Genomic DNA, 18,815 nt, shown 5'->3' with positions numbered 1-18,815 from the left:
CCACAATCCGGATGAAGACACCATCGTACTTGCGAGATATGATCAACAAAATCAAAGCCCTACTGTGATATATTTTGCATCATACAAACCACCACATTTGGGAAGAGGCCAACAAGGCAACAAATACACTAGCAAATCAGGCGTCGGGCAGAAGTCGACAAAGATCTCCTAGTGGCATAGTAATATTCATCAAATTTTTATGAATTTACTGGAAGCGGGTGTTAATGGTGGTTTTTAGCTTAAGGTTAAAATCGTAAAACCTTGCATTTGATGTGACGTCACTCTGTAAGGAAACGGTGCCGTGAGTGCTAACCTCTCCACCGGCATATTTATTGAGCCATTCAATATATTTACATGAAATTTATCCAGACTGGAGAATGTAGCAACAATCCCAAACACTCTGTAAATTTCGGCACCTCGCCAATACAAAACTCACTGAGTACTTTCCTGTGCTATGTTCCCCGGCAGAACCCTTAATATCGGTATGACATGACGGATTTATGTTCACTCGTAGCGGAGTAGCATAAACCTCCAAGTACCAAAGTTAAGGCCATCGCACAAAATTATCAGACGGAAAGCACACTTCATTCTGTAGATAAGGATTTTTGTGGCAGCATTCAAAATCCAGCCAATTATTGAGATAACTCACAAAAAACTCATAAACCCGACTAATTTTCAAAAACTAGGGTTTCGCGCCCCGCGCAGTACACTAGACCCCATTGGTCGAAACTATGCTTAGCCACACTAGGCAATTTCCGCCACAGTGCACACCAGAAGTGTGGCCACGCCCTATCTTGCCTCCCCCTTCCCATCGACCAATCAGGTCGCTCTAAAGCCGCCCCACTCACACCAGAAGTGTAGCCACGCCCATGCTTGGCCGGCCCCCTTATATTAACCAATCAGGTTTCTCTAAACTCGCCACAGTGTTGAAAAGGAGGAAACCGCGCCAGATGACCGCAAAGCCAATTGGCTTCCCAAAAACCGCGCCAACATACCAAACGGCATGCCATATGCCAAACGCGCACATGCCAAACGCACATGCCAGGCACACATGCCATACGCGCATGCCAAACGCGCCAAACATGGCCACTCACCACATGCGACATGCCATATAGGCCAATTAGGGTTTCGGCAAGCCAAACCCTAATTTAGGCAAGATTTCCACACCAACGTGCCAAAATCTCAGTGGCCATGGCTACGCCAGGCGCAACCATGCCAAAGGCGTGCACGAGCCATGCCAGCCATGCCGCTAGCGCGCGTTAAAGGCGCCACCGCCAACTAAAGGTAGCCATGATCGACGGCTGCCTTTCCTCCTGAGATGCAATCTCAGCCATCCAAGTTCGCCACCAAACTAACAGACTTGTGACAACTTTTAAGCGACCAGCCGTCTAAATCCAGTGGCCATGGCTACGCCAGACGCCACTTGCACCACCACTGGCGTGCACGAGCCGTGCCAGCCACGTCGCCAAACCCTAAACTTTGGCCACGACACCAATTCCCAATTTGGCCACGGCGCCTAATTTCGGCCGCAGTGCCAAGCCCTAATTTCGGCCGCAATGCCAAACCCTAATTTCGGCCACAGTGCCAAACCCCAATTTGGTCACGACACCAAATCCCAGCTTTGGCCATGCCGCCGTGCCACAGGCGCGGCTATGCCACTTAAGCAACCGTGCTAATGGCATGCACGAGCCATGCCAGCCATGCTGCAACGCCGCCGACGCGTGTTAAAGGCGCCACTGTCTACAGAAGGTAGCCATAATCGACGGCTACCCTTCCTCCTGAGATGCAATTTCAGCCCACCAAGTTCGTCACCGAACTGATGGACTTGTGGCAACTTTTAGGCGACCAGCCGCCTAAACCCAGTGGCCATGGCTACGCCGAGCGCCACTTGCACCACCGTACCACTAGCATGCACGAGCCATGCCGCAATGCCACTAGCGTACACCAAAACGCCAATGCACCATTATCAAGCGCCAACACAAGGTAGCCACAATCAACGGCTACCCTTATTCAAAAGATGCGATCTCAACCATCGAAATTCGTCACCGAGCCGGTAAGCTCGTGACAAGTTTTAAGCGACTAGCCAAAACGAGCCTAGCATCACATATGCTATTTACCGGCGGCAAGCCTCTCAATTTTAACTTGCCACACGTAGCAAAGTGCTACATGTTTTCCACGAAAACGCTCGAGACATCAAAACATGTCACAAACTGGGGGATACTCATCAGGGTATTGGTCTAGCGGTTTACAGCTTGCGGCGTGCAATACTCCCGTTACAGGTTAGTGTCATAAAGCGGTGCGGTTAGTAATGGCAAGAAGTAATTGTGTAAACGTATCCTTCATTATGGAAACATAAATTCCAAGCGTTACCCGTTACTCTCTTCTTCCACCACTCAATCGTTTCCACTTCCTACGAGACCAGGGTACGTTTTGTTGCGACTTGTATAAATAGGTCCCACCTATTTTTCACCGGACAATAAGTTTTGGTCAGGAGAAAAAATACAACATCCAGAAATCATCTGATAGCTTTTCATTCAGCTAGCCAGTTCAACTTTCTGATACAAGTCACGAAACACCCTCACTTCTAGAATCAACTATTCTAGTCTCAACACTTTCTTCGCTTCCCTCCCTAAGACCAACCCTTCACCTTCGCTTTGTGACCGAAGCAAGCCTGGAACGACCATTTCTTGGTTTAGGCCAGGATTGTACAGATTGATCTCTCGAATCAAAAGTACTCCCGTGCAGTACAATGTTTAGGGTTTAGACTCGTTTCTCATCCACACGAAATTACCAAAAACAACAGAAACCGTTTTCACCCTCAAACAACGAGATATCTAAATTATTTTGAAATCCTAATGTTATAAAGTGTACAAAAGTATATGACTAAATAAGATTGAAAGCAGTACGCTGTACATACAAAACAAACGGCATTCAATTACAACTAGATAGTAGGACAGTCAACCACTATATAAGAGAACTAAAAAATCTAAGTTGCAAGAAAACATAAAATTTTGGGCACTAACAATGTGAGGCTCTAGGCAATAGCCTAGCTGGCCTGGTCCATAAGACAGCTCTGGCTCCCCGCTTGGCTAAGAAGGGGAAGCATGTTATATACTAAGGTAAAATGTATACAGACTATTCACAACACCTCCTTCTCAAGTTTCAAAACAGCCATAAAGGCTTCTTGGGGTACATCAACTTTACCAACTGCCTTCATTCTTTTCTTTCCTTCAGCCTGTGTACAAGGATAAACAGATAAGAAGCATTACAACAGAACAGAATAATCAATTATGAACCAATGGACATTATATATTTTCGTAGCTATGTTCATGTCATTCATAAAAAAGGTGAGCATACTTTATCCACTACAGCCCATATTGTCCTCTAAAACAAATAAAGGATGCAGATGATTATTCTTAAATCTTATCTCTAGGCATCTACATTATACTACAACAAAGCCTTCTTTGGGAGATCCTACCACAACAAACATGGCTACAGGAGAAATTTTCACGAGGAAGAGTTCATAAGTTCGATACAATGCTTTGTGATAATTTCAAAGTAACAAACCCATAAACAAAGTTTAAGATAAGTCCAAGAATTCTAATAAAAACTACTTTACCCATAAACATAGTTTAAGAGTTCATAAGTTCATTCTTGCATAGCAGGACAAGTTTTTTAGAGATGTTCTTTTATTGATAGCTTGACACTTAAAAGTACAAGATTTCTAATAAAAACTACTTTACCCCTCAAAATGCAAGAATGAAACTTCGATATATGAAGAGTTTCGACTATGTATAAGTATCTATAAAGCTTGTAGTAGTTTTGCTTAGTTGTAAGGTTTGCTGTATATAATTAACTGTTGATCCTACACTGCTACATAGTATTAAATAACGAGTAGTTATCATGCCTTCAGCATACCACCAAGGATAAAATCATCAATAGTTTGCATGCACGTTACGTAAACATCTGAGTTGAATAGTTATATGCAATCACAGGTTTATGAAAGCTGTTTAAAGGAGCTATCATCAGCATATAACCAAACCCTACTACTCCAATTCCTTCCTAGCTAGCTTATGGATCTTTAAAAGAATAACTAAAGTTCAACAAATGGCTGTCAATTTTCAAACACTCATTTCATTTGTGCACTCAGAATAACCTAAATCAAATAGGATAAGATAGAAAGATGTTCTCTAATTAACACTTTCGTCATTCTATACTTAAACTAGCATATGCATCGACGGAGTTGTAAGATCAAACTATGAGAAATGGTTGAATGGGTTACAACTTACCTGTTTCTTCAGCAACTTCTTCTTCCTTGTAATGTCACCACCTACAATAAAAAGAGGAATAAAGTGTGTTATAGTTGAAAAGTTTTGTCAGTTCCCAGAAAAATGATACACTTCTTCTTGAGATGAATATCAACATTAAGGAACACCAGAAATTGGTCTGGTGAACAAGTAACATCCGTTACAAATGACTCATCTTACCATAACACTTGGCTGTGACATCTTTCCGTATGGCTGATAAGGTTTCACTTGCAATCACCTTGACACCTATGCATGCCTGTCATGGGAAACATAATCATGCACACGAGTTTACATGATTAGTAAGAGCAACAGAACACCTATATCGTGAACTCCATTAGAGTAGTAACATGCTTAAGCCAATCATCAGCTCCATGCTAGTCATACAATCACAATATAACCTTATGTTTTTTGCTATTATATGGTGCACACACATACCATTAAGCTAATTTTATTGGCAAAGTATGACCTTATTTCATGCTGTATGATTGGAGTATCGGGTTTTATTGAATAAGTAAGCTAATCTTATTGGAGAAGTATGACCTGATTGAATAAGCAAGGACCATTTGCGCGGATTTTAATACATCAAAATAGGCTTCAGTGAGGATGATTAGGTTCCACATCTAAATAATATGAAAGTTTAAGAGAAAGAACCAAAAGCTGGTGAGAAGAGGAGAACTGTAAGAAGCCTTGAAGAGCAGAAAAGAATGATTATAGTACCTCCCTCTTTCCTTTATGACTGATGTCAGAGCAACACAAAATTCTGTTTTTTTGGTCTTAATGAGGTTGCAATTCTGATCCAAAATGATATGATGTCATCTTGGATGCGCATTGAATCATGAATCATGGTGATGTGGCCAGTGGTCAATAAGACGATATGCGAAACAGAGTTTTAAATTAAAAGGATTCAAATGATGTTCAGAAATCTAATTGGCCAAGTGTTGGTTAGATTAAGACTCTTGTTGTTGTGTATATCAGCCCATGATACTTGGTTACCAAGTTAGTTAGGATGTAAAGTCTTCTTCACTATCATGCTAAGGGTTTCTCCAGAACAGTATGCAGTCTAAGCATGAATTTGAGAACGAACTCACTTGGATGGGTACTTTAAACATCTGGCGTGGTATAAGCTCCTTAAGCTTTTGTGTCAACGCCCTCCCTATGGAATAAGCCTGTAAAACATTGCATTTCATGGTAATGTCAATCAACAGTTTACTGGCATTGTAAAGTACAACCTCAGATAATTTCTTTAGCACCGAGACAGATTTTTATTAAGTAACCTGAATAATGTGGCAACAGTTATCAGACTACACTGATTGGTTAAATGATTATGTTATCATGCTATCTTAAAATAAAGAACCAGGGAATATAATAAATCAGTTGGAAGGAAGACGAATATGAATATAAACAAGCTATGATGGTCAACTTTAGACCCAAGAATTACTGACATCCAAGAATGCCCTTATGTTAATTCAGCATTTACTTACTTGGCTCTATCTTTATTGCTATAATTGGTAATAATTGACACCGTCTATTGAGAAACCAATCCTTTATTTCCATAATCTTATGCAAGTACAACTGTGTAATCAGGATTTCATAACAGTTGTACATTCCACTGGTCATTCTCGCTTTCTTCTGTAGCACCGTGAACACTACTTAGGTTAACGTAACTGGACCAATGGGCTTTTTGTCTGTGAAAATGATTGCTTCAGTTTACATCAGTAAGCTTGATGCCGATTGGTTGGGGTAAAAAACACAATTCATCCATGAAACTTTTTCAGAATACGGTTATGATGGAATTAACTTTGATCCTTTCAATCACATACTAGTCAGTGCAGATCAACTCTTACAATCCACAGCAAATCTAGAGAGAGGTGCTCCTAAAACGACAGAGGACATTAAGCAGCCCTATTGCACACCACTACAACGTATTAAATGTACTACTTCTGGTACTCTAATTATCTACTTTTATATTCACCTTATCCTTGTGGACGATGGTTGCCAAAGGTTCCACTTTCTCACCATTGATCTGGACATCAAGTTTTATCAGATCACTTTCTCGATACCTATAAATTAAGCATTTGGAGAAAATCAACAGATGCACATTGAGCAAGTGGGGTTCCCAGGAAAATGAAAACAATCTCCATAAAAATCATAAAAAAAAGAAAAGAAATCGAAACAGTTACTAAGTAGTCATCTTTGAAACAGAACAAATATCTTGGCGATACTGGGGGCACGCAATACAGTTATTCACCCACAACGAAGACGTCGTAGTAAAAGGTAAATCATCAATTCCTAGATTTGATCCTGCACGGTTTGCATGCTTTCCTGTATACATGCATGCATGTTTTGCCAAATGAAACAAACATCACGTCATCATAACTATGAGACTTTTGTATTCACCAAAAGGTAAGAATCGGTTAAATTTCTGATAGCCTGATAAACTCAAGTTCATTTGGGGATGGGTAGGCTGGAGATGAAGTAAGGCTTGGCCGAGAAAGAAAGAGATGTGTAGTGTCTGATAAGAAGACACTCACCGTAACACCAGATGCCGCAATTGAAATAATATTAAGAATATCCAACTAAAATTCAAGAGATGTTCAAATATCAGATGCAAAAATCTTATTGTCTCGATAGAGCGAGCAAGTAATGACACGCTGTGGATATGCCCTTGGACATCATTAACAAGAATGTACCTAGTAGTAAAATAGCTGGATGTTATGACCACATGCAATTAGACAATGTTACTCATGGTTCTACAAATATGAGTGAATTCTTAAAATTGAAATCACTTTCAATTATCCCAGGAGACGCCGCATATTTATTTAGTTTCTGCGAGGCTTATGATTTTATAATTAATCTTGAGTAATTATTACCCGATGAAAGAGTACTCCATGCTAGCGTATCCCTTGCTTCTGGACTTGAGCTGATCAAAGAAATCTCCGACCATCTGTAAAATGAATACAAAAAAATTCCAATCTCCGGAGTCAGCAATAAAAAAAATCTAAACTACTTGTTTTTCGGTGAAAGAACTTCATACTATTCACCTTTTCTAGTTATTTATAAAAGCCCAGATGTTTACCTCTGCTAAGGGTAATTCATAGACGAGGGACGCTCTGTTCTCGGTTATATATTTCATTTCTTTAAACTCACCTCTTCGGTCTTGAGTGAGTTCCATTAGAGAACCAATATAATCTTTTGGAGTAAGCATTTCAATCTACAAAATGTTTCCAAAATCAATAATAGCTTTTACAGATAGCCATTTCAAGAAGTATGTCTTGAATGGAAAACAAAATAAAGTGATCTTAACCAGAACTAAGACCTTCACAATTGGTTCCTCGATAGACTTCCGCTTTCCAGGTTCAGGAAGCACCGATGGATTTGAGCAATCAACCTAAATCAAATACAAATGATAATACATGAAAGGCAGCTTTTCCCAAATAGAATAGAAAATTGCATCACTCTCTAAGAACCAAAATCAAGATGCCCTTAAGAAGAAATCCACAAGGAAGACAGTATTGAGATACGACCACAGGAGGAGGATAAAAACCTTCCAAAACTAGTCACAAAGCATGAAAACGGCTAAAAAAAAACAGACGTAGAAAATTTAGCTGCCAACTCTCATAGAGAAATAAAAAATGATGATGCATGGAACATGTGACAAATGATTATTCAAAATAATTAATTACGAAATGCAGGACTGAGAACTTACAATATCACCATTGACACATTTCACTCGGTATACGACACTTGGTGCAGTAGTTATCAAGTTCAAGTTGTACTCCCTCTCAAGCCTTTCCTGAAATATAGAAGTTTATTACAAGTAACATGTGGTTGGAACAAACAATAAAAAATTAAAAAGTGATAACAAAATGACATACAGTTCCAATATCTTGAAACAAAAATTTATTTTATTTGGGACTTCTACAATAACAAAGAAATAAGATTCCTCAACTTAAAAAAGGAGATTAATGTATAACATGTGATTCGGAAAAAAAAAATGCCATTAAATGCAAATCAGATATTTATGTAAGACTTTCTAAACTAGTTTTCTTACAACCTTAAAAGAAAAAGAAAAAGAAAATTATTCCCCTGATACAGAATGGAAATTTATAATCAAGTAACTCAAACTTTGGCTAGTTGTATAAGATCCAAAACAATCATTACCCATCCAAAACTTAGACGGCTAACAAACTATAAATTATGCTAACTGGACTTTCATTTCCTATGATTTGAAACTGTACTGTTTGTAGATATTAGAGGTAAAACTAATTCGTTAGAGTAAACTAAAGTTGCAGTCACAGAGATTTTAGAATACGAAAATCAAATTTATATTGTAAGAAAATGATGTTTACCTCTATGAAATAAGTAATTCACAACTTCGCCAGTAATATGGTTTACCCTAAAATTAGAAGGTTGGTCAAGCTAAGGTAGAAACTCCGATAACTGGTAGATTTGGCACATCAAGACAAGTTTTGCCACCTCTGCTTATCCTTTCTCATCTTCCTTCAGCATAGCGTTTCTTTTTTTGTTCACTTATGGTCTATCAATGATTTGCTTTGTCTTTCTATATTTGTTAAAGGCGTGAAACTAAATAAGCTAAGTAAACGGTAAGTATCTACATAAAACATAATCATGCAATGTATTTGGTCAATCATGACAAATTAATACACTAGATATCATCTCATATCCCAATAAAAAGCTTAAAACAGTGACTGTTGACAAATGTGTCCAGCAAAATAGTTGTCAGACGGCCCCAAATAAGTAAATACCGATAAACTCTAAAATAACACTATTACTCACTATGCACGTGCTATCATTCCCTCCATCGGTAACTTGATCAAGCAATAACGATAGTAAAGCACTCATAAATCACAACAACTGTACAAACCTGAACAATTTCCATATGAAGAAGGCCTAAAAACCCGCATCTGAATCCAAATCCCATTGCGCTAGAACTCTCAGGCTCAAACTAGAAAGGTAATGATATATATCAGAGACATGCAACAATCGTGGAGTAACAATTAACAAACTAAATTCAACAAAGAGTACAGGAAACATCAGAAGAGATATCGCCAATATAGTAACATCATCTGTGTCGGTGTATACTTAGTTCCCAAATATAGTGAAGTAAATAGAGTGTTACACAAAGGGCCGCCAAGCCATTTGTCCCCAATGTAAACACCAAGGAAGCTAGAGATGGGTATTGAGTTTTATCCCAAAAGCTTAAGGCCTCGAGTCTAAGTAATAACTGAGTGCAACCCTGTCATCCATGATTGTGACCCACCCCCAACCCACCTAGAGTTCAACATTTTTGAGTGAACACCGAAAAGGCCTCTAGGCCATTAGAGAGGGGGGTTGACAAATATGGATCTTTACTGTGAGGCTATTTCATTAACCCAACTCACGATCTTTTGAAGGAGTCTCATTTGAAGGTCAGGTCCCTGCATTTGAACCTCCTATAAGATATGAAACCACCCATGACTTTAACATCAACCGTAACACCACTCCCCAGAACACATAGATATGTCTTAATTATGCAGCAGGATTTGGAACGAGAGTGGTTATATTCCAAATATAAATGTTCTGCCAGTGAGTTACAGTACTGATGGTTTTCTATACGGTCCTAGATTTTGTCAGTCGTGGGTGAACCTAAATAATTGTAATATCTAACTCTCTTCCTCGTCAACAAAATTGAAGAAGAGTTACTTGCCTTAAATGAGGATTTTGCCACAAAATTAAGGTTTGTGTTGGTGAATGTGAAGTAACTATTTTCTTAGTTGATACATTTCCTTTCCTACGATTTTCTCTCTTAAAGTGAGGACAACAGTACAGTAAATACCAGGTTTTTCCAGTATTTCATGTTATAAATAATGCTTCTTATGAAGTGGTTGAATAATGATATCTCTATAAGACAACTTCATTATATACGGGCTAGAAATGAAGAGACCACACAATTCGCAAATCAACTAAAAGTACTACAAATTAACTTCATGTATCCATACCAAATTTAACCTTCCAAATTGGACTCACCCTTAAGGCTGCATCATTTAGTTGCAGCTTATCTAATGCATCTCGCAACTCAGGAAACCTACAAAGAAAATGCAGTAAGTCAACACTTCGGACCAATCAGACTATAATTGAAAATCTCAAGTAGTTATAATAAGATTAATACTGGTCGGCGTCAACTGGAAACAATCCACAAAAGACCATCGGTGTAGCTTTCTCATATCCAGGCAAGGATTTCTCAGCTTTTCTAACATAGTTTGTGACAGTGTCACCCACTCTTGCATCAGCCACCGATCTTATAGATGCTGAAAGGTAACCCACCTGAAAGAGTTACATGACGCAAAAGAAAACATGAGATTGGATGATGGTTGATAAATTACTAGTCAAGATATCAATTAACTTAGGAGTGCTAACGCATATTCTCAGAGAATATCTACTTCTTTAATGAGCTTGGATTCCTTGGAATAAGAGGACTGATTATTCATGCCATACTACTGTCAATAACTATCATATCTAACCTCAGAAAACTATTACACCAACAGTTTCATTAAACCTTTCAACCAAATTGGCTAAAGATAAACTGGCCAGCGTAAAGATAAACCAAATTGGCTAAGTTTAGCTATAATGATCTTTGTATCACGTCAATCAACAGAGAACATTTGAAAGAACCAGCGTAAAGATAAACCAAATTGGCTAAGTTAGCCATAATGATCTTTGTATCACGTCAATCAACAGAAAACATTTGAAAGAACCACTTAAACCCCAAATTACCTGTCTTTAGATTAATCTATGTTGCAATCTTTCTAAGACTTGACGGATGGCTGAGATCTTTATAGTCTAAAGCCTATGAGAATTCCACAATCCACATAGATCTTCTTGCTCCCACATTTGTTTGAAGTTTGAACTGATGTTTGGTTGGTGGAAAGGTTGAATTAAAGGAGGAAAGGTGGTATCAAGAGACTAATGAATGTTTCTCATCAATTAAAAATCTGCATAGATGGTGAAGATGCGTTTTAGTCGATCTAATAAAAATTAATCATGGGATTTCTAGATTGACATTTGATCATGGGCTTTCTTGATCTCATTTATCTTTTTACCATCCAACTATCCAAGGATTGGTGACCCAGCTTATTTGGTAAAAGATGACATATCAAAAAAAAAGAAATACTAATATGCTGGGTAGTATACTGTACACCCTGTGCCTAAGGCACAGCAATATAACAGTGTTTTCTGCCATGTGACTTGCGGTGTGATACATTCAAACCCATGATCTGTGGAAAAATAGTCTTTTGGATGGTTACTAATTCTCAAAAAACAAAAATTACTCAGCAAGAAAGTAATGAGAATTAATAAAGGATACGAAGGTTATTAATTTTGCAAAAGATTAAGCTAGGCCTAGATAATTTAAATTTTGGTTTTGGTGGGATACCATTGTCTTTTTCCAATATCTTTTCCCAACGGTTATCATCTGGAAACCCTAAAAAATACTTCACTTGAATTGTAGGCAAGTTATGTTAAATCATGCTCAAGATACAGTCGACCCATCCCTGGAAAAGTTTATGAAAAATCCTGAGTTATACCTTGGGACACTACATTATGCCCAAGATCATGCTCAAGAAAACCATTACTCTAAAGAAAACGACTGATATGTTGCTAGTATATCGAAATAAAGGTATAAACCCTACTTGCATAATGTAGATTTAACCTCAGAGTTAGAGAGTAGCGAAGTCTATTTTTTAGTCAAGCCATAGAAGATCAAGATGAGTATACACATAAGAAATGAACTATAAACCATTAGAATAAAAGCTTTTTACCTCACCAGCATACAGTTCATCAACTTGCAATTGATTGGGTGATAAAACCCCTATTTCATCAGCATAATAGTCCTGTAGTTTAAGAGTTTGATTACTAACAGACAAACATATATAGTACAAACAGAATTTGCAGAAAGTTTGTGACATAGTGGGAGCGTATAAAAGTAACTTGCCTTCCCACTGGCCATAAAATATATCCTGTCACCTCTCTTTATTCTCCCATCAATCACACGAAAATAAGCAATGACACCTCTGTATGGGTCATAGTAACTGCAAAAGGAGTAGCGAGTGAATCTATAGCAGAACGGCAAAGAGATATACACAGACCATAATAGAAATGGACATAAAATCTATATATGCTCCAAAAGATAAGCATGATTGATACAGGGGGATACCAAACCTAGCGTGGGGATACCAATCCACATAAAGCAAAACAATCCTGACCACTGAATCTCTGGATTAGTATCCCCCTATATAAATCGTGGATAAGAAGAACTAATACCTAGCTAAATTAAGAACTAAATGGGGTTACTTGCCATCATGTATCTCATAGTTGGTTACTCCAACAAAGCCAAGTAATACAATTTCTGTTAAAATCTGGATCAATTTCTGTTAAATCTCCAGAATCTTCTACAAGCTTTTAGTCAACAGAAAACCATAAGTCTATTTTAGAAACAAAGGATTTGTCGCAAGTTCCAAAATCAGCCAAGTTAATAGATGCAAGGAACCCAAAAATTTTGATTAACTAGAGTTGGATCCTTGTGTCACGTCCAACTTTCACCAGGGCCTAAGTTATTAATTATAACGCCTCATATAATTGGGTGCAACAGTAACTGAAGTTTAGGTATGTGAATTTTACACTCTAGTTGCATGTTACTTACACATGTTAGAAATTTCAGTCATATGGTGCTATATATGTACAGTACATGTAAATTTATAAGCCACCAAATCACAGGGGTTAATAACAGTCATATGGGTGCTATATATGTACAATGCATGTAAATTTACAAGCCACCTAACTACAAGAGTTAATAACCCCCTGGAGTAAGAAAAAATGGCACCCCCATTACAGAGATGTTTTATCAAGTGACCCCTAGCAGTTATAGAGATGCTTTATAAATTGACCCCTGGCAATAAATGTCAGAAGGATCCAAAGTTGTAAAAAACAAATTCACAAAAGAAACAACCACCCCAACTTGAAAATTACAGCCAAATATTAGTGCGCATATATTCGGCCAAATTTCAAAAAACAGTCAAAAATATTCTGACCTTAACAACTGTCTGGGGCAAAAAAGAAAACATGGGAAAGGTACAGAAAATACCTGTCAAAAATAAGAGCCCTTAGAGGATTTTCAGCAGTATCCTGAGGGGGAGGGATTTTTTCCACAATGGAATTCAGAATCTCAGTTATACCTATTCCTTCCTACGAAAGGAACAAACAACAAAAAGAAATAATGAGAAGGTGAGAAGACTTCAAGATTTTCTTTGCTAAGAGTTAAAGAGAATCGAGAGATGCTTGGAGTGAAGTATTTTACTGTGACTTGTGAGATAAAACATAAAACATTAGGCGGTCGTTTAACATGCTAAATTCATTCCACACCAACCTTAGCTGAGCAGCGAATAGCATTACTACAATCCAACCCGATAATCTACAAGCAAAGAAGCCAAATAAATTTAGAAAAATTTAGAAATTCAAGATTTTCGTTACTTTTATTTGTAGGATCACTACACCAAAAATTATAGAGTGCGAAGACTTCATCGATGTAAACTCATGAAAAGTAAAATTTGCAACCCATGAAGAAAATCACTTGAAGTTAATGCACGGTTGTAGTAGTATTGTGTCAGAGTCATCGTTTGCAGTATCGACAGTACGCGGTTGGTATCAGTCAATACAAACTTATAAGCCGATACCAGTTAATATAGTCGCTCAAGTTTTAGTCTTCTAATGCTATTTATTTTATCTCCATAATGTCTTATCCGATTTTTCAGCTTCGATCCCATCAACTTTCTTCATTTTCAGTTATGTATTCTCTGAGCAGTATATCCTACTGCTCGTGGTCGGTCTCATCATTACAGTAATTTGGACAAGGAAAAAAACATTGAGATAATAAATTATAAAATATACTTCAGTACGTTGGTGGATATTTGCCGGTATAGATCACTACCAATCGGTACTCATACCTATACGATACTTCCAAAATTTGTGCATGTCGGCCGACACTGCAAACTATGAGCTAATGAGACTCGAGTGGGATATCACAGGTCTTGATTAGTAAAAGGAACAGAGTTAATAGCTTTCAAGTGTAGGAACAACGAAACTAAGAAAATTATTTCAAGAAATAAATAATCAATATGGTGATGATATAACCCAGCATTGTATTTGTATATATCAGTATAGAAGCCTCGAGCAACATGCATCAGCGTTTACCCACATCACCGAGTATGGGTCCATAGGGACGACATAGGCGACAGATATAACTCATTATATATATAACCCATTTTGGGCCAACAAAGCAAATTCAAAAAAGGAATTGGAAAAAAACAATTGAGAGGAAAAGTTGTTGCCAAAATGCCAGAATCCTGTTTGAAATCTGAAGTCTCTAAAGTAGAAGCTTCAACTATAGGCACACGTGTCTTTAATCAACACAAAAAAGACCAAAGGTGAGTTGACATGAAATACCTCTTCAACCTCTCGTGCAATACGATCTGGATCAGCACCAGGAAGATCTATTTTGTTCAAAACCTGTCAAGATAACAGATAAATTAATCAAATAAACCTAGATTTCAACTACGTGCCCACTTCATGGTTCAAAAATGTTTCTTCTCGGTTTTTGTGCGAGGTAGCTAATACTTACATAGGTGAAGATTGTCATGCACTCTCACATATTAACTAAATGACACTCGAGAAAGTTTGAATTAAACATTTTAGGTAATCCTTGGGACACAATGAAGCCATATTCGTTGTATTGTAGAATGTGAAAACCGAATCACAACTTGAACACTCTGAGTAAGGTGGCAGACACATAGCTCTAGCTACTTACAATTTGCTCACTTGACTTTTTCCTAATGCTTAAATTGATCTTGTAATCCGACTCCACAGTAAACATTTTTATATGATTCTCAAAGTGACCGATTACAACTGCTCGTGATATAATTTTGGACTCTTTTAAGTTTTCTCCACACAGGTGCCTGCTTACTAAGTTTGTGATCGTCAACATCTCTAAAAGGAAATGAGGAGGTGATCCCACAACTCATCTTCTGCATATCTTGGTCATCTGATAGGGGAAGAATCACCAAATCTGTCATGATATGTGTGTAACATAGAGCTAGGCCCTCATGTAGTTGTAAGGGTAATGCCTAGTTGAGGGGTGTGCACAGGATACCAGCAGTACTTTTAATAAAATAAACTTCAAACAATTTACAAAAGAATGTGAGCTTACAGGGATAATTTCAAGGTTGTTTTCTAAAGCCAGATAAACATTTGCCAGTGTCTGTGCTTGCACTCCCTGCATCAATATGTATATACAATATTAAGTATTAACTAATAAACTTATATGGCACTTAAGAAAGAATGTTTACCCAGAGGTAGTATTGCTGCCAGAATCAAAACCTGGAAGACATTATATGTCGCAGCAGGATTTGATTTCAATCATCAACAAGATTATAAATTAAACCATGAGCCAGACTGCATTACTTCCAGTGGCTCTCCAAAAATTAAGTCTACTATTATGTATAAAGAAATGAAAATGCACCTGTGAAGCATCTACCACAAGAAGAGCACCTTCACAGGCAGCAAGAGAACGAGAAACCTGTTCCGACACAAAATTGTAAGTAGAAAGGAAAAGGATGATACAACTCAAATGAATCCTTTTAGTTTTAATGTGTTTGCTCAAAGCAATGATGATGTAAGATATATAAAGTTAGACAAAACAATTATTAGAAATATTTAGCAATTTTAGCCAATCAGTTATTAACATTACAAACTTATATCATAATCGGGGTTTCGCCAAAAATAACTTGAGCTGTGGTGGTAGGAGCAAACGAAACTTATAAGCAAGTACTTGTAAAGGTAGAACCTACACAATTTCTTAGATAGAATAACCGTATCTGTATTAGTCGTTAAGCAGCCGTCAGTTTGCAACATTTTCATATTTCCAGATTGTCTCCTTCACAGTTTTGTATAGGTATTATTAAATTAATATTTAATATTTATCAGTAGCCATGGTTATCAACGGTAACTTAGTTGGCATGTCGAAATCGTATTACAGGAAGAGAAAATGTATCAGTATATTACCTCATATGAGAAATCGACATGCCCAGGAGTATCAATTAAATTTAGACAATACGCCTTGTCTTCAAAAAAGTAGCGCATTCGAGCTGCCTGAAAGAAAGATCAGGGTTACATATTTGACCCTTTATTCACGCAGCTTTTGGACTATTACTAGTTAGTAGTTATTACACTTGAATATAGGAACATATATATAAACACATACAAAATCAACCACAACATTAAATGACCTAATTGATTATTAGGAATTATTAGGCAAGCATCGAGTTATTATAAACTATAAAGGATGCGAAGAGGTAGTAATTCTTGAAAGTAAAGGCAAGTTTGCGCTCAAGTCTTCAGCAGAAACACTTTCCACTTTAACCTAGACTCAATTTATCTACGTTCTATTGTTTCAATTCTGCGTTCAATTCAATTATCTTTGTTCTATTTTCCTAAGTTTAGTGTTCCGCGTTTAAGCATTGCATCACATATGTAACAAATAACCATGTCTAAGACTTTTTAGACATTTGCTCGTGCTCTTAGATTCTGATCAGAAGTTCAAACTGATCTAAAATATTTTATAATGCCTCCAAAGCTACAGAACAAAAGGTAGTTCCATCAATTCTTCTACATCTGGAGCTACAGGTTATCGGAAGGAAGATGGTAATGAACTATTTAACCGGTAAGAAGGATGAGACATGGAAGTGGCCAGTGTATTGTGAAACTTTCTATTTTAATTTCTGAATGGTAACCATAAACAATGTCCTGAGAAATGAAAACCCAATCAGTAAACTCGACGCGAGTTCACCAAAAACATACCTGTAATTTGATGGTGATACCCCTCTCTCTCTCTAGATCCATGTTATCCAGAAATTGCTCCTTCATTTCCCTCTTCTGTACGGTACCAGTCGCCTGTAGCAATTTATCTGCTAAAGTGGACTTCCCATGGTCGATATGAGCAATAATACAGAAATTCCTGATATTTGATATAGGAACCTGTGTCATTCAAGAAGAATTTTTATTCAGATTCGGGTTCAAGTTCCTGATATTCCAAGAAGTCTATTTATAAAAAGCAGCATTAAATTCACATGGCCAAACAACTGAGAGTCTCTTACTAATAACAATGAAACAAAACAAATATCATATTCCTCTCCCCATAAAAACTCAATAATGATCACAACTTCACTGCACTCAAGGTGCAAGGTGTATGGCAATGAGAATTGCTCAAAGACTTTGTGAGACATTTTCACATGACTCTGTAAGCTTGACTTGAAAGTGAGAAATGATAATGTTCAGGTAGAACCAAGTCTTAATCTAACCTTCCTCATCCCAACTCAACCTGCTGATTAAACAAGCCAGAGATAGGTTTGCAAATTGCCTGACCATGAAATATCAAGATGAACAACCCCAGCGGATTCAATTTGAAACTTGTACACATTCATGTATATATACATAGTTCAGATTTTAATAAAAATGATACTCAAAAAATGTCTAATTGTAAAATGAAACAGCAATTGGTTGAGGAACAGAAGTAAAATAGACCTTAGAAAGACGGTCTTGTCCGACATCAATATCAGCATCAACTCCTCCTCCTCTTCTCGACTGTTGTGTTCCGGATGCTTTACAAACAATAACCCTAACTTTTCTCCTCCTTTTGCAGTTCTGAGCAGAGAATAAGTTGTTGTTGTTTTTGCAGAAACTTCCTCGATGGTTATGAAGAATTTGATGTTTTTTGTAAGTGTTGTTGGGGTTTACAACAGAAGACAATGGATTTGTGAGATGAAGCAATCCTCCTGTTGCCATTCCCAAACTCCCAGTTTCAAAATTTTAAGAAAATTGAACTGAAATGAGCTGCAAAAAACCGCTCTAGTTATGCATGTTTAGGGATTTCTTTTCCAGTTCTTCTTGGTGCTTCTGCTTCTTGGGTTTTATGTTATCCTTTCGGTGTGTAGTGAGAGACTGAGAGGCGTACGTCTTATTGGAACCTAGTGGTCAGTGGGCGCCTTTATCAAAAGAGTGGTTCTAAACAGAACTGCCTAAAAAACACCCTCTAATTAATAGCGTGGTGCATATTTAGAAGTTACATTTTAACTTCTAGAAGTAAAATAGTTTATTTTTGATTTCTACTTATGTTTCTAATATTCAAACGCTCTATAAATGTTAAAGAGATATATTTAAAATGTAACAGAGCGGTCTTGGAGGTGGTTTTTGATATGACGAAGAATTTTTATTATCGAAAAGATATACAGAATTTTCCTGAAATTTTAAAAGAATACGGTAAGTAAATTCATTGGAGAACATACTTTTGGTTAATAAATTTGTTGTTCTTATGGATCTTTGAGTCGTTACATTTTCGTTCTAGTGGTGGACACAGTTATCAGAGACATGCAAGGGGGACTTCCTTGGTGCATGCTCTTTGAT

General features: G+C 37.4%; 1 protein-coding gene across 2 annotated transcripts; it reads right to left on the bottom strand.

The window, feature by feature from the left end:
* Window positions 1–2,858: 2,858 nt before the first annotated feature.
* LOC113356246 (translation factor GUF1 homolog, chloroplastic-like) lies at window positions 2,859–18,353 on the bottom strand. 2 transcript variants are annotated; one of them, XM_026599332.1, is made up of 22 exons: window positions 17,937–18,352; window positions 17,214–17,390; window positions 16,419–16,505; window positions 15,877–15,933; window positions 15,565–15,630; window positions 14,805–14,867; window positions 13,729–13,773; window positions 13,447–13,547; window positions 12,298–12,394; window positions 12,125–12,196; window positions 10,477–10,631; window positions 10,335–10,392; window positions 9,193–9,273; window positions 8,014–8,100; window positions 7,624–7,695; window positions 7,384–7,518; window positions 7,178–7,251; window positions 6,280–6,367; window positions 5,396–5,473; window positions 4,488–4,563; window positions 4,290–4,330; window positions 2,859–3,235 (listed from the first exon to the last, which is right to left on the bottom strand). In XM_026599332.1, the coding sequence occupies exons 1-22, from the start codon at window positions 18,195–18,197 to the stop codon at window positions 3,140–3,142; spliced, it is 2,067 nt and encodes a 688-aa protein (XP_026455117.1). In that variant the 5' UTR covers window positions 18,198–18,352; the 3' UTR covers window positions 2,859–3,139. The 2 variants fall into 2 exon arrangements, 1 of the variants encoding a protein (XP_026455117.1); XR_003362904.1 differs by lacking the exon at window positions 6,280–6,367 and having other exon boundaries at window positions 2,879–3,235; window positions 17,937–18,353.
* Between the last annotated feature and the right edge of the window lie 462 nt (window positions 18,354–18,815).

This window comes from Papaver somniferum, chromosome 3 (genome assembly GCF_003573695.1).
Source record: "Papaver somniferum cultivar HN1 chromosome 3, ASM357369v1, whole genome shotgun sequence".
Taxonomy (NCBI): Eukaryota; Viridiplantae; Streptophyta; class Magnoliopsida; order Ranunculales; family Papaveraceae; genus Papaver; species Papaver somniferum.
Note: the sequence above shows the minus strand (reverse complement) of the source record. Positions and strands in the feature narration are given on the sequence as shown.